At 36.7% G+C, this 23,728-nt stretch overlaps 1 protein-coding gene across 2 annotated transcripts in view; it reads left to right on the forward strand.

The window, feature by feature from the left end:
• The window catches only part of LOC136039351 (fatty acyl-CoA hydrolase precursor, medium chain-like), a 141,876-nt gene that overhangs the window by 70,045 nt on the left and 48,103 nt on the right, over positions 1 to 23,728 (forward strand). For both annotated transcript variants that reach the window (XM_065723011.1, XM_065723012.1), the window contains exon 6: positions 13,700 to 13,865. In XM_065723011.1, the coding sequence (XP_065579083.1) occupies positions 13,700 to 13,865 (166 nt within the window). The remainder of the gene's footprint in view (positions 1 to 13,699; positions 13,866 to 23,728) is intronic.

Below are 23,728 nucleotides of genomic sequence, written 5' to 3' on the forward strand. Positions count from 1 at the left end.
TTTTTCGTGATTACCAGACGGTGCTGTAGGAAGAGAAGCGCTTGTCCAGATTCACCCCTCGTCCAACCAACCCCACTCCCCCTATATTCAAATACAATGAAACATTGAATGTAAATAGAAAAAATATATATCAAACAGTTCGTGGTAACGAACTGTAGTAAGGAGCGACCCGGCTCAATAGTAACCAAAACTCTAAAAAATGGAATTTTGATACCAATAGCTATATCAAAAGAATCGCATTTTAATGCTGGTTTTAAATATATAAGTTTCATCAAGTTTAGTCTTACCCATCAAAAGTTACGAGCCTGAGAAAATTTGCGTTATTTTAGAAAATAGGGGGAAACACCCCCTAAAAGTCATAGAATCTTAACGAAAATCACACCATCAGATTCAGCGTATCAGAGAACCCTATTGTAGAAGTTTCGAGCTCCTATCTACAAAAGTGTGGAATTTTGCATATTTTGCCAGAAGGCAGATCACGGATGCGTGTTTATTTGTTTTTTTGTTTTGTTTTTTTTTTTCCCCAGGGGTGATCGTATCGACCCAGTTGTCCTAGAATGTTGCAGGAGGGCTCATTCTAACGGAGATGAAAAGTTCTAGTGCCCTTTTTAAGTGACCAAAAAAATTGGAGGGCACCTAGGCCCCCTCCCACGCTAATTATTTTCCCAAAGTCAACGGATCAAAATTCTGAGATAGCCATTTTATTCAGCGTAGTCTAAAAACCTTATAACTATGTCTTTGGGGACGACTTACTCCCCCACAGTCCCCGTGGGAGGGGCAACAAGTTACAAACTTTGACCTGTGCTTACATATAGTAATGGTTATTGGGAAGTATACAGGCGTTTTCAGGAGGATTTTTTTGGTTGGGGGGAGGGGTTGAGAAGAGGGGGATATGCTGGGGGAACTTTCCATCGAGAATTTGTCATGGGAGAAGAAAACTTCCATGAAGGGAGAGCAAGATTTACTAGCATTATTTAAAAAAAAAAAATAAAAAATAAATGCGAAAAAGCTTTTTCACCTGGAAGTAAGGAACAGCAATAAAACTTAAAACAAACAGAAATTATTACCCATATAAGGGGCTCACCTCCTTATGATACCTAGCTCTTTACGCTAAAGTATTTTTAGTAATTTCAACTATTTATGCTACGGCTTTTGTGATTCAGGGGTCATTCTTAATGAATTGGGATAAAATTTAAGCTTTAGTGTAAAGAGCGAGGTACTGACGATGGGGCGAATCCCCTCATATATGTAATAAAAACATGAGAATACAAAAGTTCTTTACGTAAGCTAATTTATAAGTTACGTAAATCTTTTACCAATAAAAAGATTCGTAAAAAATTAAAAGTTCTAGTTGCCTTTTTAATTAACCAAAAAATCGGAGGGCAACTAGGCTTCGACCCCGCTCTTTTTTTCTCAAAATCATTCGATCAAAATTATGAGAAAGCCATTTACCCCCCCCCCCCTCCAAAAAAAATATGCAAAATTTCGTTTTGATTATTCTTCTGCGGAGAGCCAAAATCAAAACATGCATTGATTCAAAAACGTTCAGAAATTAAATAAAAAAAACGAGTTTTTTTAACTGAAAGTAAGGAGCGACATTAAAACTTAAAACGCACAGAAATTACTTCGTATATGAAAGAGGCTGCTTCCTCATCAACGCCCTGCTCTTTACGCTAAAGTTTTTTACTGTTTTAAAAAGAAGAATTGAGAGAAAGAGTCAAACTTTAGCGTAAAGAGCGGGGCGTTGATGAGGAAGCAGCCTCTTTCATATACGAAGTAATTTCTGTGCGTTTTAAGTTTTAATGTCGCTCCTTACTTTCAGTTAAAAAAACTCGTTTTTTTTATTTAATTACCATTTAAAATCACTGAAAATAAAGCTCCTGGTTGCACTTACCCCCTACCACCCCAAGAAATTTCTTCGTGAAACTCGTGATGCCAGGCCTTGCCTTGATTTATCGACATAATATTTTATGCTACACAAAAAAAGATTGTCGCCATGCTAAGGTCACTATTACCCCCTCTCCCACCACCAATAATCAAGTTCGTTGACAAAAAATGCTCCCTGGAATCAAGAGTGATTAGATATCAATTTCTAGGTATCAATTTTTACCCCTCCCCCCTTCCCACCTCAAAAAAATCATTCTATATTTCTCCGAAGACTCAATGAAAGATAGGTCTTTTAGAGATCTACCGCCCTCCCTGCGCCTACAAAATAGCCCACCTTCATAAAAGCTGATGCGCACTTACACATCACTGTATATAATTTTTGTAAATAATGACGAAGACCACACTGCCTTTCCATAATGCAATAACAAAAGAGATAATAATGAGGACTTTTTTCCCAAGACAGTGAACCAACAAAATCTATTTGAATATTTCGGCCCTATATCTAAGGGCGGTCTTCAGCAAAGAAAATAATAAACAATAAAACACTTACAATAAAAGTTCTCGGTTAAAAATCCATTATTTTTTTTTAAATAGCCTTGGCATCATTACTTCTTAACGAAAAGTTCAGCCAAGACTGTGTGATAAAAGCTAACATTTTTACGAGCTAAAAAGGACCTAGGTCAGCAATGACCTAGGAATAAAACAAACTGTCCGCGAGGCAATGGAAATGAAACGAAACTTATATAATAATACATCCCTAAATAGAGACTTGGGTGAATACACACTCAACCCTATGTACACAACATTAATTATAGAAAATAATCTAATTCAAAATAAAACAAAAATAGGAACGAACAAAAACAAGCCCAATCCCAAAAGAACTCTCAGATTAGCTGCAGAGAAGGCAAATATCGCAATAAAAAATTATTCCAATTTTTAATAAATACAGTTAGTGAAATGAATGAACCTTTTTAGCTCGTAAAATGTTAGCTTTTATCGCATAGTATTGGCTGAACTTTTCGTCAAGAAGTAATGAAGCCAAGGCTATTTAAAAAAATAATAATGGATTTTTAACCAAGAACTTTTATTGTAAGTGTTTCATTGTTTATTATTTTCTGTGCTGAAGACAGCCCTTAGATATAGGGCCGGAATATTCAAATAGGTTTTGTTGGTTCACTGTCTTGGGAAAAAAGTCCTCATTATTCTCTCTTTTGTTGTGCAGTATATAATTTTGTGAAACATGAGGCGACGAGTTTAGTTAAATGAAGCTTGAATTAATTTTCAGAAATATTTTTCTGCAATTAGAAAGGATGCGTCAACCCACAGCACCTTCAGTAATGTCATAAACGTCACTCTGCAATAAGAAGGGAGGAATCATCCCGCAGCACTTTTATTCAGATGTATTTTCAATGAAGGTAAATAAGATGCTCATGGACAGTCAGACGATTTTGACATTGAAATGCATTTTTTTAGGCCTCTCTGAACTCCTCTCTCCCACCTACACAATGCACTACCACCTCTCTTTCATATTAGCTGATACACAGTTATCCATCACTTAACATAATCTAATCATAAATCTAGTGAATCCACTTAGTTAAATCCAGCATTAAAATAGATGTCCATATTGGCCATGCAACTGGGTAGCTCTACACTTGTTTTTTAATACTTTTAAGTCGATTCGCAATCTCAGTCGATCGATATAAATCATGACGCGTACTTCCAAATAGCAGACTCAAATAACTTCTCGTAAAGCAAAATCACCTTCGCCGTCACATCTGGAGTGTTAAACATCACCACAGCTTTTTTGAAAATAGGACATCGTCGGTGTTTTCAATTTCAAACTTCAAATTCGCTTAAAAACATCCTAAAAAGTTCAATAAATCAGCATCTTCAATCTCAAAGCTTCTAGAAGATCCTGTGTTTCAATCGGAAAAATTATAAAGCGTAAAAATCACTATCCGAAGTTTCAGGGGAAGCATATTGAAACTCATCCAAAGAACGGAAATCCTCGAAACCAAACACCGCAATAGTGCTTTATATGTTGCTCTTTTTCTAACTTTGTGGTTAAGCTTAATCTGAGGTAGAGTAGTTTTGGGCTGAAGGTTTGAGAAAGGGTAAAATATGAACTTTTCTTTAATTTTTAGAACGCAAAAGAAAAATTAGGAACACTATTTTGTTCCTATTAGCCTTTTTAATTGTTGAAAGTGGATAGGGTGACCAGTCTCCTTCTCGTGCCTTTTTTGCTATCCAGTCCCCCATAACTCCGTGAGACATCTGATCAAAATTTTTAGATAACCAATTTGTTCAAAACAGTCAAAAGGTTCAATAAATATCCTTCCAAGGATAGCATGACTCCCGCTACCCCTTAGGCAAAGACCATAAACAATGCAAATCGCCAATTGTTTACACATTGGTGTTATAATGGGAAAGGGACGTGTTTGACTTTGGGTGAGCAACTGCCTCAAAACCTCCAGGATTTTCTAGGTTAGAAGTACCAAAAAAAAATCGTGAGAGGGGGGGTTAGGTGCCCCAGTTGTAAGATTACTGTAAAGTAAACACGTTGTAAAAAAAATTGGTTTAACAGGGTAAAATTGGTAAAATAAGGTAAAGTTGGTAAAATAGGGTAAAATATAGTAGTCCCTTAGAAATATAGGATAAAATTGGTGTTTTGCAGTTTCTCTGTAGCTACAAGACCAGTTAAGGATTTCTTTTTAAGTTATAGTTTTAGCTTTTAATGAAATATGTTGATGATTCTGATTTTCCTGTACTTAAAAAAAGATAATGCCCCTTCATCTAGACTTTCATCAATTTAATTATCAATCTAGTTTGTCCTTTGGTGATCTTGTGCCTAGGGTTATACCTCAGTATTTGGACAGTACTTGGTTTCTGACATCCACTTTGTACAAAAAGAACATTACCATTATTTGGGAGCAATATCATTTTAGAAATTTTTATGGCACTGGGTATTTACCAAGTGACACATAGCGATCACAAATTCTGTCGGTCTGTCGATCCCGGTTTTGATAGTTTCGGCACTTCCAGATAAGTTAGGACGATGAAATTTGGCAGGAGTATCAGTGACCAGAGCCGAATAAAATTAGCACTAGTCATTTCCTCCATTCGACAGCCTGGGGGGAGTGTTGGGACGGTTAATTCGGAAAAATTAGAAAAAATTAAGTATTTTTAACTTACGAATGGGTGACAAACTTCTTCCCGTGCCATATCTTACGGATGGCGTGGCTTTAGAAATTTTGAGGGCTCGCTCGACAGGAAAGTGAAAGCTTAAGTTTCTTTTTAGGGCAACAAATTATTAAAGTTTAGTCAGTCTACTTCCGTGCCCTTTTCTACTACCCCACCCCAGAACCGTTAAGGTACTGGATAACGAATTTTAGGCATTCAGAAACCTATCCTGGGATGGGGTTTAAACATTCAGGTAGCATGGAAGAAGGAAGGGGAAGGCAAGGGTCTTCAAATTGTGTGTTGGGAGGCTACTGTAATATCTCCAGAATGGGGTATCAAGCTGATACTACCAGAGGGGTAGGGGGTCGAAGTAACCCTCAAGTTTTGACTAAGAAACGAGAGCCTTGAAACGCTCTTCCTCGATTGACCAAAACTTGTTTGCACAATAAGCCTCTATAGGCCCTTTTAATTATTCACAGTGAAGAAGCGATGCAGCCCGAAAGAAATTACATGTATCCCAGTTATCAAGATAGTTTGCCTGCATTATTTCAAGTAAACCTTGGGGAACCCACTTGAAGTTTTCAAAAAATGCTAGGGAAGGGAGAGGAGGAAATTGCACTTCAAATTTTGGCTTGGAGAAGGGGCTGAGGTAAATCAATCGAAATCAATTCTTCTGGGCTATCAAAGCGGCACACCTGCAGTACCTTGTGAACGACAGATATGTATTGAGCTGACTCTTAGTGTTTGAAGGGGGCGGAGCTGCAAAGGCAGGGGACTTAATATTTTTTTATAAGAGGGAAGGCTTTTGGGGGTTAAGAAAAACTGGTGTCTCTGATCCACCTAAAAGTTTTGGCACTGCTAGTCCCAAGGGAGACTTTGAATCTATCCACGGTGAAATAGTGAAGTAAATCAGTATACACCACATTCACCTAGGCTATCAAAATAGCGTATCTGCAATAAATATGGTACAACTGGGGAACAATGTTCAAACCTTCAGGAACTGACCGAGGAAAGCAACGGGAACTTACATCATGCTTTGGGAAAACGATAAGAATGACAAAGAATTTTTATCTCCTTGAAATTCTTTTGGTCTGAAAAAGGACCGACACATTAATCTCGAAATAGTTAAAAAATGTTTTTCCCCCTTGAATCCTAAGACGGACATAAATTAAACATGAACAATCTAATGAAACTTAAGACGAACAAAAATTAGCACACACAGAAGTAGAGCTACTGTTCCCTTAATGCCAGGGTGTCATTTTTGCTTGACTGAAAACAATATTAATTTCGAACGATGTAATCGATTCATCAAGAGTAATTTCTGTTCGTTGTAAGCTCAAAATTTTATATGGTTTTATTTCTGTTCATATTAGGTTTTAATATAGTTCTTAACTTTTCTTTGAGAACCTTCTTTTTCTTAATACTTTTTTAAAATTAATCCATAAAGGGAAGTATTATTACCCAGAAGCTCTGAAGTAACCTGTTTCGGGGGAGAAAAATCTCAAAGTAGAAACACTGCCATTTCGTAAAAAGGAATAATACAAGTGCACGTCTAGCTGCTTATGTGACTCACTTCCTTTCTAAAATGCACTTGTCTATTCTGTATTTCCATCCCTCTTAACTCTTCTAAGTCAAATGATTTAACTTTTGTTATAAAGTCTTGTCATTTTGATCCATTTTAAATTTTATCTCTGCTCATTATAACGTTGTTTTACTCCGCCAGAATCAAAAAGGAACAATTCTAACATTGGCAGAAATCAGGCGCCAACTGCATCCCAAACGCGTCATATCTGCTAAGAAGGCCACGTGCCATCGCTAATCGACTGTCACTTTGGATTTTTAGTTCTGTAGCTCGTTAGGAGAATGCCACCTGATATCTGAACCCGACATAGAATTTAATGGACTGGCTCCAATTTCTGTGTCACATCCGCCCTATCAGTTTGTGTTTGAGCCACATATGATTTCAATTTTGATTTCCGTATTAGTTTAAAGTCATTTGCTTGAGTAAATATAGACGTTGATTTGTCTGAGGCTATAAAAATAAAATACCAAACCATCGCACTGTAAACTCAGAGGACAGAGTTACTTTTTTCCGGCTATTTTTACTTGCTCTCCGCTATTTATTATCAAATGACAAAACAAAATAATTATGAAAATGCACAGATATGACTGCTGATAATAACCTCTACCCTGCATGAACTTTGACACACATTTCCTCTTTTCAGTTAGACTATCTGACAGGCTACATTCGTCAAGTCTCATTCTTAAGGTTGCTTCATCCTTAAATATTCCTTTTTAGTTTTAAAAAAACATCAAATCCCTGCAAAATCATAGGCAGCGCAATTGGTGCCTAAGTAAAGAATGATGTTGGCATAATGTATTTGTGTTTGTTTTCTTCTAGACTAGAGTACTTTGTATAGAAAGAGTTGTCTTAGAAATTTCAGACGGGGGTTATTCGATTGGAAATTGAAAGTTTTAGTGCCTTTTTAATAGTCGAAAGGGATTGAAGGGCAACCAGCACCCCCCCCCCACGCCCATGATTTCTCCAAGCTTATTCAATCAAAATTTCGAGATAGTAAGTTGATTCAGCATAATGTAAACCTTTCTACTACTCCTTTCTGGTGGTGACTTGGTTTACGTTGATATAATCTAATACTGGTATGCATCTACTGGTAAGCGTGTAGCCGAATCTTCCGGAGCACTCATAACTTTCATAGAAATGTTAATAACATTATCAAATTGAAATGTCACTTTCTTAGTCATGCTTGCAATCATATTCACAGGGAATTCGCAGTCCCTACTCCTAAGTAACAGATACACTGTTCTTCTTTTAAAAAATCACAAACATCGAAGCGAGCAACAAATTCAGGACAGTAAAAATGTGCCTATGAACAAAATCATTCTTTGAAAAAAAGTTAGAATTTTTCATTTATTTCGACGATTAAGTCAAAGCATTTTCCTCCCTAATTTCCCATTTCATTTCTTTTATTTTTTTAAACTCCATTTAACAAAATTTTAACCTATCTTAAAATCAGCCTTTTGCGTTTTCCCTTAAAATAAAATAAAACAACGGAGATTTCAACTGACTACAAACTGAAGGAAATGTAAAAAAGAATTTATTTGTTGATACCCTTTGTAAAAACCTCTCAACTTCATTGACTTGCTTCTCTTCCTAGTTATAGTAAGTCTAGAAGGCTATGCAGTATCTGACCTTTGGTCACCTGATTTCAGAACTACTTTTTTGTTCTAATTCTAATTTAATCATAACTGGTTCATCAAATCTCCTTTGATCTTAGATCAGTTTCTCTTTGTCTTGTCTCTCTCTTTCTCTCTCTGCTATATTAAGACTAGACTCGATAAACCAACTAATATATGTAAATTTTTCTCTCGTGTCGGCCCACTAAACGCACTTCCCATCTGACCGGCTGAATCCAATGAAAAGACTCGAAAAAGGGCACTTTAGATCTTAACTATAACCAAAGATTGGTTTTATAATTTGAAAAAAAATATCCTTCCTACGCATACACATAATATAATTCTCATGAAACTTCTGTCTATCCAAATTAAGTTAATCAAAAACACATATTCAGTTAACTCACTGTCTTCTCAAATCTACCTCTGTATCTACTGCAAACCTTTATTAGCATCAGTTAGAAAGTAGAATTGTCAGACAAAGGTTCTGAGACGCGAAAATTCTTCGAAACTCGTGGCCGATGACGATTTTCGAAAAGCCAGACTTTTATGTACCTCAAATTTGCCTCGGAGACTACCTCGCTCGCTCCATCTTCAATCCAAGTTGCTGTAATGTTCCGATGTATTAGGGATGTTAAACTAAACCCCTAAACCACTTCCTAAATTCGGAATTGTCTTTTCAGGACGGCATTCTTTACATTAAAAAATTCACCCTCAACCTCAACTTAAAAAAAACTGAAATTTGTGAAATAGCTAGAACAGCGAACTTTTTGGATCTGGAATCAGCTCATACCTTTTAGTTGGATAGTGAAAGAATCATTTGTATAGCAATTTGTTTGAGGTTAACCCCCTTTTTTCTCAATTTTCCTAAAACCCCTCTCCCAACCTCACTCTCTCTCAAAGCTTTGAGTCCAAAACATTTTTTTTTTACTTTAAACATTTAGTTTTATATTCATCAGCAAAAGAGAGCGTAGTAATGACATATCTAATCATATTTCCTGACATTTACTCAATCAACAGTTTTTTGCCTCAAGCTCAAATTTAACCTAAAAAAAACGAATCTGTGAAAGAGCTAGAGCGATAAACTTTTCAAATCCAAAATTAACACATATTTCTTAGTCGGAAAGTGAAAGAATCATTTGTATAGAAATTTGGTTGAGGTCAAAGCACATTTTTACTAGACTATAATCATCGCTATCATTTTTCACTTTGTTTGGTTCGCTTTACCTCGGCTTGTCTATCGTCATTCTGAAATTCATCGCGATTTTTTTATTTAACATTAAGATTAAGACCAGAAGTAATTAAGTCCTGTAATAATACAAAACAAAAAGAAATTCCCTTTTCACGGGACGAAGAAATCCCCCACGGAAATATCCTCTAGACAATTAAATCCCGGTCAAAATTTATCCCGGACAATGACCCTCCACATCTCCAAGCGTAAAATTGAGACGGAAAAGAGAACGCAAGACATATAAGAAGAATTTTGTATAGGAATTATGCCAAATTTCCCCACTGTAAAATTTTTCTGAAATTTTCATCCCCCGGAAACTTCCCTCTCTATGGAAAATTTCCCTTTGGATAGCCCCCCCCCCAGCAGAAAATGTGCCCCGCCACTCAAAAATGTATGCATACTTCCCAATTACAAATACTATGCGTAAACAGTGGGTAAATTTTATAGCTTAAGGACCTTTCCCCGGGGTCAGTGGGGGTCATGTTATATCCAAAGGCATAGTTACAAGGTCTATCAACTATGACGAACACATTGGCTGTCTCAAAATTTTGATTGGAAGATTTTGGGGAAAAGGGACAGGAGACGGGGCCTAGTTTTCCTCCAGTCGTTTTGGTCACTCAAAAAGAGCACTAAAAACTTTTAGTTTCTGTTCAACTGAGCCCTCTCCCAATATTCTAGGACCACTGGGTTGATATGATCATCCTTGGTAAAAAAAAGAATAAACATGCATCCGTGAATTTTCCTCTGGCAAAAATTTGAAAATTTCAGGTTTGGAATAGCCTATAGGAGGTTGAAACCTTCAAAATAAGGTTCTCTGATATATTGAATCTGATGATGTGGTTTTCATTAAAATTCTTTGACTTTTAAGGGGTATTCTCCCCCTTTTCAAAAATAAGACAAATTTTCACGGGCTCCTAGCCTTTGATGGGTAAAACTAAACTTAATGAAACTTATATATTTGGAATCAGTATAATCAGCCATTTTTTTGTACAACTATTGGTATCAAAATTCAGTTTTAAGAGTTTCGGTTACTATCGAACCGCATCGATCCTTACTTACAGTTTGTTACCACGAACTGTTTGATAGCTAATTACTTTCCGTCGAAAGCTTATTTTTCGGAAAATAATTCTTTTTAAATCATTTCAGTGCAGCACTATAGAACTCAAGCGGAAAGAGCGTCGGTTTTGAGGAGGGGGTAGTTCTCCTCGTATCAAGAATAATTTCCGTTCTTTATAATTTGTCTCTCCACTTTGATTTGAAAAATGAGTTTTATTTTAGATTTAACTCAAACAAAAGTCACTGAAAATCTTGGTCAAAACAATTATTTAGAAATATCTTTAGGCTGTAAAAAAAAGAAGTAAAAAAAAAAGATGTATTTATTTGAATTCGTATATTGCAAACATTTTTCGGAACGTCACAATTATGTCAATTATTTTCTTGGCATACCACAACAGCAAAAAGGTATCGAATGGAATTTGATCAATGAAAACACGTGCAAAGATTAAGCTTAAAAAAAGAACTTCCAGCTTCTAGAGAAAAAATCAGTTATCTTGTTTAGATATTAAATCACACTTCAATGCCAAAAAGACATAACTTGAAGATTTACACCTTTCTATGAAGATAAACATTGATTTTTATTGAAGTAACTTTGTTATACAATGTTTTTTTTTTTTTTTTATAGCAAACAGGTGACTCTAGAATAGACAATTAACTTTCAGATACATCAGTTAAGATTTCATAATTAAAGCTGTTTTCATTTTGGGGCTTAAAGTAAAGGAAAGTCATAAAATAATCTTCTTTTTTCTTCATTGTGCATTTTCCAAAAGAGTGAGTGTTTCTATAAGGGCTTGGGACAGATATAGGGTATTTAGATGTCACTTCTGGTTCGGTGACTAATATTAGCAAAATTATGTGCATAATTTGTGTATAGAACTAAAGTCATTCTCGTTTTAGATAAAAAAGTTGAAGAATATTTGCAAAGTTATGTCTTATTAAAGCTAATCAAGTCTACTTCGGTTATTTCCAAAGCAATCATACAACACAATAGCTGAAATTAAATTCGTTTTCGGGCATCTTCTCTTATTGAATTAAATAAAAAAAACAAGTTTTTTTAAATGAAAGTAAGGAGCGACATTAAAACTTAAAACGAACAGAAATTACTCCGTATATGAAAGGGGCTTTTCCTCCTCGACACCCCGCTCCTTACGCTAAAGTTTTTTATTCTTTTAAAAAGTAGAGTTGCGAGAAAGAATCAAACTTTAGCGCAAGGAGAGGGGTGTCGAGGAGGAAAAGCCCCTTTTATATACGGAGTAATTTCTGTTCGTTTTAAGTTTTAATGTCGCTCCTTACTTTCATTTAAAAAAACTTGTTTTTTTATTTAATTTCTGAAAGTTTTTTAATTAATGCATGACTGATTTTGGCTCTCCGTACATAAATTATTAAAATGAAATTTGCATATTAATTCTTTTTTTGGCTAAATGGCTTTCTCTTAGTTTTGTTCAGACGATTTTGAGAAATAAGGGGTGGGGAAGGAGGTCTTGTTGCCCTCCAATTTTTCGGTTACTTAAAAAGGCAACTAGATCTTTTATTTTTAACGAACGTTTTTATTAGTAAAAAAAAAATACGTAACTTAAGAATTAACTTACGTAACAAACTTTTATATTCTTATATTTTTGATTATATATATGAGGGGGTTGGTCCCCTCGTTAATACCTCGCTCTTCACACTAAATCTTGTTTTATCCCAATTCTTTAAGAATGACCCCTGAATCAGAAAGGCCGTAGAATAAATAGTTGAAATTATTTAAAAAAATTTTAGCATAAAGAGTGAAGTGTTTATCTCCTCCTAAATACCTCGCTCTTTATGCTAAAGTATTTTTAGAACCCCTCATATGCGTAATAATCTCTGTTCCTTTTTAAGTTTTAGTGCTTCTCCTTACTTTCAATTGAAAAAACTTTTTCATGTTTATATTTTCATTGTTTTTTTTTTATAGTAATGCTAGAAAGTCCTGCGCCCTTTTCATTGAATTTCTCTTCCCCCATGAAATATTCCTCCAAGGAAAGATCCTCCCATATAGCCCCCTCCCCTGAACCCCACACCCAAACCAAAAAAATCCCCCTGATAACGTCGGTACACTTCCCAGTAACCATTACTATATGTAAACATTGGTCAAAGTTTGTAACTTGCAGCCCCTCCCCCAGGGACTGTGGGGGGTAAGTCATCCCCAAAGACATAGTTATTATGGTTTTCGACTATGCGGAACAAAATGGCTATCTCAAAATTTTGATCCGTTGACTTTGGGAAAAAATGAGCGTGGGAGGGGGCCTAGGTGCCCTCCAATTTTTTGGTCACATAAAAAGGGCACTAGAACTTTTCATTTCCGTTAGAATGAGCCCTCTTGCAACACTCTAGGGCCACTTGGTCGATACGATGACCCCTGGGGAAAAAAACAAACAAAAAAAAAAAAAACAAATAAACACGCACCCGTGATTTGTCTTCTGGCAAAAAATACGAAATTCCACATTTTTCTAGATTGGACCTTGAAATTTTTTCTGTAGGGTTCTCTGATACGCTGAATGCGATGGTGTAATTTTTGTTAAGATCCTATGACTTTTAGGGGGTGTTACCCCCTATTTTCCAATAAGGCAAATTTTCTCAGGCTCGTAACTTTTGATGACAATAACTAAACTTGATGAAGCTTATATATTTGAAATCAGCATAAAAATCCGATTCTTTTGATATATCTTTTAGCATCGAAATTCCGTTTTTTAGAGTTTCGTTTACTATTGAGCCGGGTCGCTCCTTACTACAGTTCGTTACCACGAACTGTTTGATTTCAGTATTTTTCAGTATTGCCAAGAATTAAATCCTAATTTTTAAACTTAGCTGCTGAAATCATAATAGCGACTCTAGTGCTGTGAAAATTACTTGTATCCTTCAAGAGCAACAATGAACCAAATTCACTTTTGTTTATGGTTCTTAGCTTTTACCACCAAGCTCTCGTTGAACTGTTTCCAATTACATTAAACTAACTCTGGAACTTTAGATTTTAGCCACTTATCATCAAGAAGGTATGTCCTAAGAGTTTAATTGGTCACTTTCATTTACTTGAATTCCGATTCCCCCGGTTTTTGAGCTATAACATATGCAAAGAAAAATGATGAATAAATTTTCTGTATCTAGGGGAAAACTAACTGTTATCTTTTCTAGCGACATTCCTTCTTTCCAATCCGTGCCGCTCCCGTTGTAGACGGGAATTTCAGAAGTCAGCCATTTTTGCCGCAACACCCCCGTGATCTTTTTGCAAGTGGAAATTTTAACAAAGTTCCAACTATATCTGGTGTGACGAAAGATGAAGGTCTACTTTTTTATCTTCGTAAGTCAATTTGTCTTTTTTTTTCTAATTTTAGAAATGCTATGCCTGACGTGCGAGTTAATTGGTTAAGCAAAGAGAATAAGATGTATGAACTAAATATGAAAAATGAGATAAAATAAATTGACACTCTGTCGCTTTCTTCTAAAAATTATTATTTTTAATGATTTTTCGCGCTATTATGGTAAAATATACTAGGGAGTAATACTTAAGCCTCGTGTATTACAATTATAAAATATTGGGATCTTATAGAATAAATGTTCATTTCTAGCTAGTAAACATTTCGATGATCCTGATACCTGCTTTTTATTTTTTAACATGCACTAAAATAGCCTGTTATTAGTAGTGGTAGTATCGTAATTTATTGCAAGCAACAAAGAAAAAGAAATCAGCATCCCACCGAAAGCATTGCTGGCGACGGTGCACTGCTAAAAATAATGAATAAGTAAGAAAATTCTGAGAGGAGTGAAAGAAAGAGTAGTGGGTAGAATCATAAATGGGGTCGAAAAAAGTAAATAAAATACCAATACACACACGTAAAATTACTGAATATGAAACGATTCTGGAGCAACATAAAAGTCCCATATATTAAAATCCTTTGTAGTTTAATATTCAGTAGAAATTACTTAAACATGTTCAAATTGTTAGTTTTTTAACAACTGTTATTAAACAAATTATTTGAAAACATATTTTTGTGCTATTTGAAATTTGACGTTGCACTTCTTAGTGATCCCCTGAGATGCCAAAGATGTGCCCTTACGGCAGCCTGGATGCAGGTAGTGTCAGTTGATCTAGTTGAACACCCTTCTCTTATTTCCTAAGAGTTTCAACTTAATACCCTTAAAAGTTCTTGAGATATTGTAGATATAGCCTTACGACAACCTTGATGCACATAATGTCTTTTGATTTAGTTCAACAATGAATGAAATCCAATTTAATCCTAGGACAGTAACACACAGGCAAAAGCCTTTGGCTTTTTTTTAGCTCCCTCTTCTGGATATCGCAAAGAACGAGCCCCAGGGAATCAGACAGCAGAGTCACACATATATAATATTAACAAACTTTGCAACACATTCTTACTATTAAGACTTCACCGGGTAGAAATAAGGTACTTTTATTAGGTGATTTTAATGCCCAGGTCGGTAGGGATAGATGGTATCCTAGTCTAGGTAAATTTCGTGCTGGAAAAGAAAACAGTAATGGTTACAGGCTGCTGTAATTTTGTAGGTATGACAATCTAGTTATGACCAGTACGTGTTTAGTCATAAAATAGCCTATAAGCTAGCTTGGTATTCACTTGACGGTAAGGCAGCTAACCCTATTCATGATATCATTTAAACCGAAGAATGGCAGGAGCGATATAGGATACTAGGGTATATAGGAGTGCTGTCATTGGTGCTATAACTAAAGATCACCATCTAGCAGTATTTAGGGTTAATCAAAGCTGAAATTTAGGAAGGGTGACTACTTTCTTGAGAGCTAAGACGGTGGCGGACTCCAGGCTGAGAATATGCGTGAAAATTTCCAGGAAAAGTTTAATACTAAACTGAAGATTTTAAAATATGACAATATATAAGATGGGTTGAATAATTTCAGGAAAATAGTTTGTGAGGTCAGTGATGGTGTCTTTAGGAAAACAGATAGAAACACAGCTAGGGATGCTTGTGAAAATGCTTTGTTTGATAGACAGAAGAATGGGCTTGTATAAGAATTACCTGAGTGATCATATGAAAATAAGAGAAATATAAAGGAAGCTGAGAAAGTATTAAAATATAAATTAAGGTGGTTTGAATTGCAGGCCATGGATAAAATTGCTGAATATCTGGAAGATGCGGCCAGACAGCATAAAAGTAAAATATTTTACTGACTTGTCAATAAATTGAGAAGGAATAGTCAATCTGAACTTGTCCCAGTTAAAGATAGGCATGGGGCTACAATTAGTGATAAAGGAAGAGTTGAAGAGACATGGGCAGGACATTTTCAGAATGTCTTAAATTTTGATAGAGTGTTTATGAAGGAAGTTATGAAGGTTGTAAAGGAAAATTTATTTCGTGACGAAGAATTAGTGACGGTGCTAAAAGGATTAAAAAATGATAAGAGATAAGAATACTGATGAGATAAGCTACTGAAGATTAGGAATATGGTCAGAGGTAACGCTATTACGTTACCTATTGTAAAGGCCATAAGGCTTTAATGTTTTATTATTTATTATTTTTCCCCCAGAGGCACTTCATTTGGAAGAGGTGATCATATTTAATTCAGAGGTGCTTACTCGATTTGAAATCGGAAGCTCTAGTGCCCTTTTTAAAAGTTGAAAGTGATTGGAGAACGACTAGCCCCCCCCCCACACACACACCCTCTTTCCCCCAAATGCATATACCAAAATTTTAAGACAGTCGTTTGTTCAGAATAGTCCAAATATTAGATAACTAAAACTCCAGGGTCGATACAAGCCCCAGACCCCGGAGCGTATGTTGTAAGTTATGTCCCGAGGGAATATAAAATTTTTACGAAAAGGGTGGTCGCATAAACTTTGGAGGAGCCCATTCGATTTGAAATTGGAAATTCAAGTGCCCTTGTTAAAAGTCAAAAGAGGTTGGAGGACAAGTATCCCCCACGCTCTCTTTCCTCCAAATGCATCCTATAGATGCCTATTTTGTTCAGAATATTCCTAAGATCAGATGAAAAGAAACTCAGGGGGTCGAAATAACCCCCAGAGTCGGGGGGTGGGAGATATAAGTTGTGCTTCAGAGGTATATAAGGTTTTTATGGAAGGGGTGTCGTTTAAACTTTGGAGAATACTCATTTGATCAGAAATTTAAAGCTATAGCTCCCTTTTTAAGGTTCAAAATGATCAGAAGGCAACTATCCCCCCTCCTACACCTACCTTTCCCCAAATGCATCCAATCGAGATTTTGATATAATCGATTTGGTCAAAATAGTCCAAATACCATTAATCAATGTCTCTGAGGTTGGAAAAAACCTCTCAGAACCCATGGGAAAGGATTTTAAGTTATGTTCTGGGGACATATAACGTTTTTTAAGGAAGAGGTGGCCGTGGAAAATTTGGAGGAGATTCATTTGATTAGAAATTGAAAGTTCTAGTTCCCTTTTTAGGAGTCAAATTGATTGAATGGCAACTAGCTCCTCCACACTCTCTTTTCTCCAGATGATTCCTATCGAAATTTTGAGATAGCCATTTTATTAGTAGTCGAAAGATCATATTACAATGCCTCTGTGGTCAATAGAGCCCCTCAGAGCCCGGGGGAGAGTGTTTTTAGTTAAAAGTCTATAATTTAAAAGTCTTATAATTGTTGCGCCTGAGACGTGAAAAACTGTGGAAATATTCGTTTTATAAGCTAATAATAAACTTTAGTATTAAAAACGAATAGACGTTCATCAGAAACAATTTCTATAAAAGCCTTTACTGCAGGCAACGCTATTGCCTATAGTAAAGGCCATACGGCTCCAATGTTTTATTTTTATTCCCCCAGTGGCACTTCATATGGAAGGGGTCGACGTATAAACTTCAAATATGGCTCATATGATTGGAAATCAGGATTTCTAGTGCCCTCTTTAAGAGACAAATGTGGTTGGAGGGCGACAAGCCACCCCTTGCAACGCCCTTTTTTCCCCAAATGCATCCGATGAAAATTTTGAGAGAGCAATTTCTTTAAGATCATATAAAAAAACAAATTTTGAGAGGGCAATTATTCAAAGATAACACAACAAAACCTCTGGGTCGACACAACCCTCCGGAGTCCAAAAGCAAGTATTTTAGGTTATGCCCCGGGGGCATATAATGTTTTTACGTAAGGACAGGTCGTATAAACTTCAGAGGTGGCTCATTTGATTGGAAATTTGTAAGTTTTAGTTACCTTTTTATGATTCAAAAGGGATCGGAGGGCATCTACCCCCCCCCCCCCCACACACACACATGCATACACACCCTTTTTCCCCAAACGCATCTGATAAAAATATTGAGATTGCCAGTTTGACATAGTCGAATGGTTAGATAAAAAACTTGGGGATCAACATAACTTCCCCCCAGAGCAAGGGGGAAGGGCTTTAATTTATGACATGGGGGCATATAAGGTATTTTATGGAAGAAGTGGTCGTATTTACCTCGGAGGCTACCCAAATGGTCATAAATTGAAAGTTCCAATTCAAAGATCAACAAACCAAACCCCCCAGAGCCCGGGAGAAGGGCTGTAATTTATTACATAGGGGCATATACGGTTTTTTATGGAAGAAGTGGTCGTATTTACCTCATAGTGGACTCAAATGATCAGAAATTGAAAGTTCTAATTCCCTTTTTCAGAGTAAAAAGTGATCCGATGTCAACTAGTCAGCCCTCCCCCCTAAACCCCCTTTTCCCAAATGCGTCCGATTTAATTTTTCTATTTAATTTTAAAATAAACCAAGATTATGTAACAAAGACTTAAGGGATAACACATCCCACCAGAACCTAGGGGCAAGTGTTGTAAATTATGCCCAGGGGGTATATAAGGTTTTATTGTAAGGGATGGCAGTATAAACTTTGGTGGGGGCTCATTTGATTTTAAATCTAAATTTCTAGTGCCCTTTTCAAGAGTCAAAAGTGATCTTAGGGCAACTAGTCCCAAGGCTCCTTTTTCCTCAAATGCATCTGATCAGAATTTTGGGGTAGCCATTTTGTTCAAAAAAGTTTAAAGGCCAAATAACAAAAATCAGGGATCAACACAAGCCCCCATAGCCCGAGGTAAGTGTTGTAAGTTATGCCTCGGGGGCAGATATGGTTTTTATAGAAGGGCTGCTTGTATAAACTTCAGAGGAGACTCATTTGATTACAAATTGAAAGTACTAGTTCACTTTTTAAGAGTCTAAAGAGATCAGAGGTCAACTAGCCCCCGCCCTTTTTCCCTAAACCCGTCCAATAACAATTTTGAGATAAGTCTTTATTAAAAATAGTTCAAATATCAGATAACAAAACTTCAGGTTAAAAACAACGCCTCAAAGCCCGGTGGCAAGTGCTTTAAGTTATGCCCTGGGGTTATATAATGTTCCAAATAGTTTGTCGTAACGAACTGTAGTAAGGAGTGACCCGGATCAATAGAAATGGAAACTCTAAAAAATGGAATTTTGATACAAATATATACATCAAAATAATTAGCTTTTTATATTAATTTTAAATATATAAGTTTCATCAAGTTTAGTATTACCCCATACAGTAGTATTACCCAGTAAAAGCCTGAGAAAATTTGCCTTATTTTTAAAAAAAGAAGAAAACACCTCCTAAAAATCACAGAATCTCAATGAAAATCGTATCATTTGATTAAGCATATCAGAGAACCCTTCTGAAGAGGTTTCAATCTCCTATCTGTAACAAGAGCTTAGAACTCATATGGCACTTGTGACGAGATCAGAAGAGCCACGAGCTCACATGGCATGAGCTCTAGCAAAATCCTAAGAATAGATAGATTGAATTAAAAGGAAAATCAGAGGCTTAATACCGGTTGGGATTTAAAATAACGTCTCTGAGAAACAAGGTCCTCCTAAATATCAAAATTCATTAAGATCCGATCACCCACTCGTAAGCTAAAAATAACTCATTTTTTCTAATTCTTCCTCTCCTTTCAGCCTCCCAGGTGGTCGAATCGGGTAAAACGCCTTTATTAAGTCAATTTGTGCAGGTCACTGACACACCTACCAATTTTCATCGTCCTAGCACGTCCAGAAGCACCAAACTCGCCACAGTACTGGACGCCCCCTAACTCCCCAAGAGACAGCGGATCCAGTCCGGTTACGTCAATCACGTCTCTATGACATTTGTTTATTCTACCCAGAAAGTTACATGCCGACCTTTCCACTCTAAGCGCTTTCCAACATTTCCGGTTTCCCCCTCTAACTCCCCCTCAGTGTCACAAGATCTGGTCGGGATTTAAAATAAGAGCTATGAGACATGAGTTCCTTCTAAATATCAAATTTGATTAAGACCTGGTCACCTGTTCTTAAGTCAACAATACTTCAATTTTTCTCATTTTTCCGAATTAACACCCCCCCCCCCACAAACTCTCCCAAAAAGAGTGGATCCGTTCCAATTATGTCAATGACGTATCTAGAACTTCTGCCTATTCTTCTCATCAAGTTGCATACCGATCTCTCCGCTCTAAGTGTTTTCCAAGATTTCCGGTTTCCAAGATTTCTGTTCCCCCCCCCTCCAGCCCCTTTGTCTCCGGATCCGATTCGAATTGAAAATAGAGCATCCGAGACATAATATCTTTCTGTATATCTAGTTTTATTAAGATCTGATCACCCATTCGTAAGATAAAGATAACTCAGTTTTCACGTTTTCCAAGATTTCCGGTTCCCCCTCCAACTTTCCCCAAGGTCACTGGATCTGGTCGGGATTTAAAATAAGAGCTCTGAAACACAAGATAAGAGCTCTGAGACATGAGTTCCTTCTAAATATAAAATTTCATTAATATCTGATTAAACGTTCGTAAGTTACAAATACCTGATTTTTTTATAATTTTTCGGAATTACCCTCCCCCGATCTCCCCCAAAATATTGGATTCCGTCTGGTTATGTCAGTCACGTATCTTGAACTTATGCTTATTTTCCCACCAAGTTTCATCGTGATCTCTCCACTCTAAGCCTTTTCCAAGATTTCCAGTTCCCCCAACTCCCCCCAATGAGACTGGATCTGGTCAGGATTTGAAATGAGAGATCTAAGTTACGAGGTCCATCTGAATATGAAATTTCGTTAAGATGTGATCACTCCTTCGTAAGTTAAAAATACTTCATTTTTCCTAATTTTCAGAATTAAACCTCCCCCAACTCCGTCAAAGAGAGCGGATCCATTCTGGTTATGTCAATCACATATCTATGACTTGTGCTAAGTTTTCCCATCAAGTTTCATCCCGATACCTCCACTCTAAGCGTTTTCCAATATTTTAAATTTCCAACTCCACCCAATGTCACCAGATCCAGTCGAGATTTGAAATAAAGCTCTTAAAAACGATTTCCTTCGAAATATCAAATTTCATTAAGATCTGATCATCCATTCGTAAATTAAAAGTACCTCATTTTTTTTCTATTTTTTCCGAATTAATTGTCCTTCACTCCTCCCCCCCCCCAGATGGTCGAATCGGCAAAATGACTATTTCTAATTTAATCTGGTCTGTTCCAAAATACGCCTGCCAAATTTCATCATCCTAGCTTATCTTGAATTGCCTAAACTGGAGAAACCGGGACCGACAGACAGACCGACAGAATTTGCGATCGCGACATGTCACTTGGTAAATACCAAGTGCCATAAAAATGTGGAATTTTGCATTTTTTGCCAGAAGAAAGATTACAGATGCATGTTTATGTATTTTTGTCCCTGGGGTGATCGTACCGACCCAGTGGTCCTTGAATGTCGCGAGAGGACTCGTTCTAACGGAAATTAAAAGTATTACTGCCCTTTTTAAGTGACCAAAAAAATCGGAGAGCAACTAGGCCTCTCCAACGCTAATTTTTTTCTCGAAGTCACTAGATCAAAATTTTGAGATAGCCATTTATTTCAGCATAGTCAGAGGACGACTTAATCCTCCACAGTCCCCGTGGGAAGGGCTGCAAGTTAAGAACTTTGCCCATTGTTTAAATATAGTATTGGCTATCAGGAAGTGTACAGACGTTTTAATGGAGGATTTTCTTGGTAGGGGGGAGGGGGTTGCGTGAGAGGATCCATCCATGGAGGAATTTATCATGGGGAAAGAGAATTTCCACGAAGGGGGCACTGGATTTTCCAGCTTAAAAAATATTGAGAAATTAAATAAGAAAAACAAGTTTTTTCAACTGAAAGTAATGAGCAACCTTAAAACTTAAAAGGAATAGAAATTATAACTTATACGAGGGGGTTCGTTCAAGAATTTATTTAACAGAATTTATTCCTTATATGAAAGGGTCTGTCCTCTTCTCAACGCCCCGCTTTTTACGCTAATGTTTTACTCTTTCTCTCAACTTTACTTTTTAAAACAATACAAAACTTTTGTGTAAAGAGCAGGGCCTTGAGGAGGGGACAGCCCCTTTCATATACGAAATAATTTCTGTTCGTTTGAAGTTATTATTTCGCTCCTTGCTTTCAGTTGAAAAAAAAAATTGTTTTTTATTTATAGGGGCGGTCGTATAAAGTTCAGAGGCAGTTCATTTGTTTGGAAATTGAGTTACCTTTTTAAAAACCAAAAGTGATCGAAGGGCATCACTCCCTCACCCTACACCCTGTTTTACTCGAATGCATCCGATAGATTTGAAATATCTATTTTCTCTAAAATAGTCGAACGATCAAATAACAAGAAAATCGGGGTCAATATACCCCACCCCCCTTAGTGCGGGGAAACTAAGGGTTGTAATTTATACTACTTGGGTATACAAGGTTTTATAGAAGAGGTGGTCGCATGAGCTTCGGAGGGGGACTCAAAGCATTAGGAATTCATAGTTCTAGTTCCCTTTTTAAGAGTCAAAAGCGATTTTATGTCAACTAGCCTCCCTCTCCCTCCCCGCCAATCCTCTTTGCCCAAAATACGTCTGATCGAACTATCTATATAGCCATTTTGTTTTAAATTGACCAAAAATAATAAAAAAAACATCCAAGGATAAAAAACAGCCCCCCCCCCAGAATCCAGGGGTAAGGGTTGTAACTTATGCCCTCGGGGTATATAAGATTTTAATGGAAGGAATGGTGGTATAAACTTCAGAGGGGGCTTATTCGATAATTTATCGGAATTTCTAGTGACCTTTTTAAGAGTCAAAAGTGTTGGGAGGGCTGTGAGCTCCCCCCCCCCAAGTCCCTTTTTTCTCAAATGCATCCAATAAAAATTTTGAGACAGCCATTATGTTTAAAACAGTTTAAAGATAAAATAATAAAACTCCAGGTTTGACACAACGCCCCAGAGCCAGTGGGTAAGTTTTTTAAGTTATGCACCGGGGCATTTAAGGTTTTTATGTAATAAGTGGTTGCTTAAGCTTCACAGGTGGCTCATTTGATTGGAAATTGAAAGTTAAAGTTATGTTTTTAGAGTAAAAAGTGAAAGGAGGGCATCTACACTCCCAAAACACACACCCTTTTTTCCCCAATTATATTCAATAAAAATTTTGAGATAGCCATTTTTTAAATAGTCCAACAATGGGATAACAAAACATCGGTATCCCCCCAGAGCCTGGGAAGGATTGTAAATTATGCCCGGAGACATATAAGGTGCTTATAGGAGAGGTAAAATCCGAAGGGGACTTAAACGACTAGAAATTTAAGGGTCTAGTTCTCTTTTGAGAGTCAAAAGTATTCTGATGACAACTACGCTTTGTTAAGCAGTCATTGTGTAAAAACAAGTCAAAATATTGGTTAACAAAAACTCCAGGATCAACACAAAACCCCGATCTTTGGGGCAAGTGTTTTATATTATTTCCAAGGGGCATATAAGTTTCTTATACAAGGTTTTTAAAAAAGTTCAAAGATCAGATAAGCCGAACCCCCCCTCCCACTCGAAAAATTTATGAACAATATTTTATTCCAAAACTTAAGTGAGCTGACTCCTGGCCATCTCTGCATGGCCCGACCCCACCCCCAAAAAACAACTTGTTAACGATATTTTATTCCAAAAATTATGGCAACTCACCCCTTGCAATCCATGGCCTGACCCCCCCCCCCTAAAAAAACAAACAACTTATTAACAATTTTTTATTCCAAGACATATTGGAACTGACCCTTGGTTCTACCTAGACGAATAACCCTCATCTCCCCCAAAAAATATCGATGATAAATCATAGGAACTGGCCTCTGGCTCTCCCTCCTTGGATCGACCCTTCCCCACCTGAAAAAAAGCTTATTAAAGATATTTTATTCC

This window comes from Artemia franciscana, chromosome 19, assembly GCF_032884065.1.
Source record: "Artemia franciscana chromosome 19, ASM3288406v1, whole genome shotgun sequence".
Classification (NCBI taxonomy): Eukaryota; Metazoa; Arthropoda; class Branchiopoda; order Anostraca; family Artemiidae; genus Artemia; species Artemia franciscana.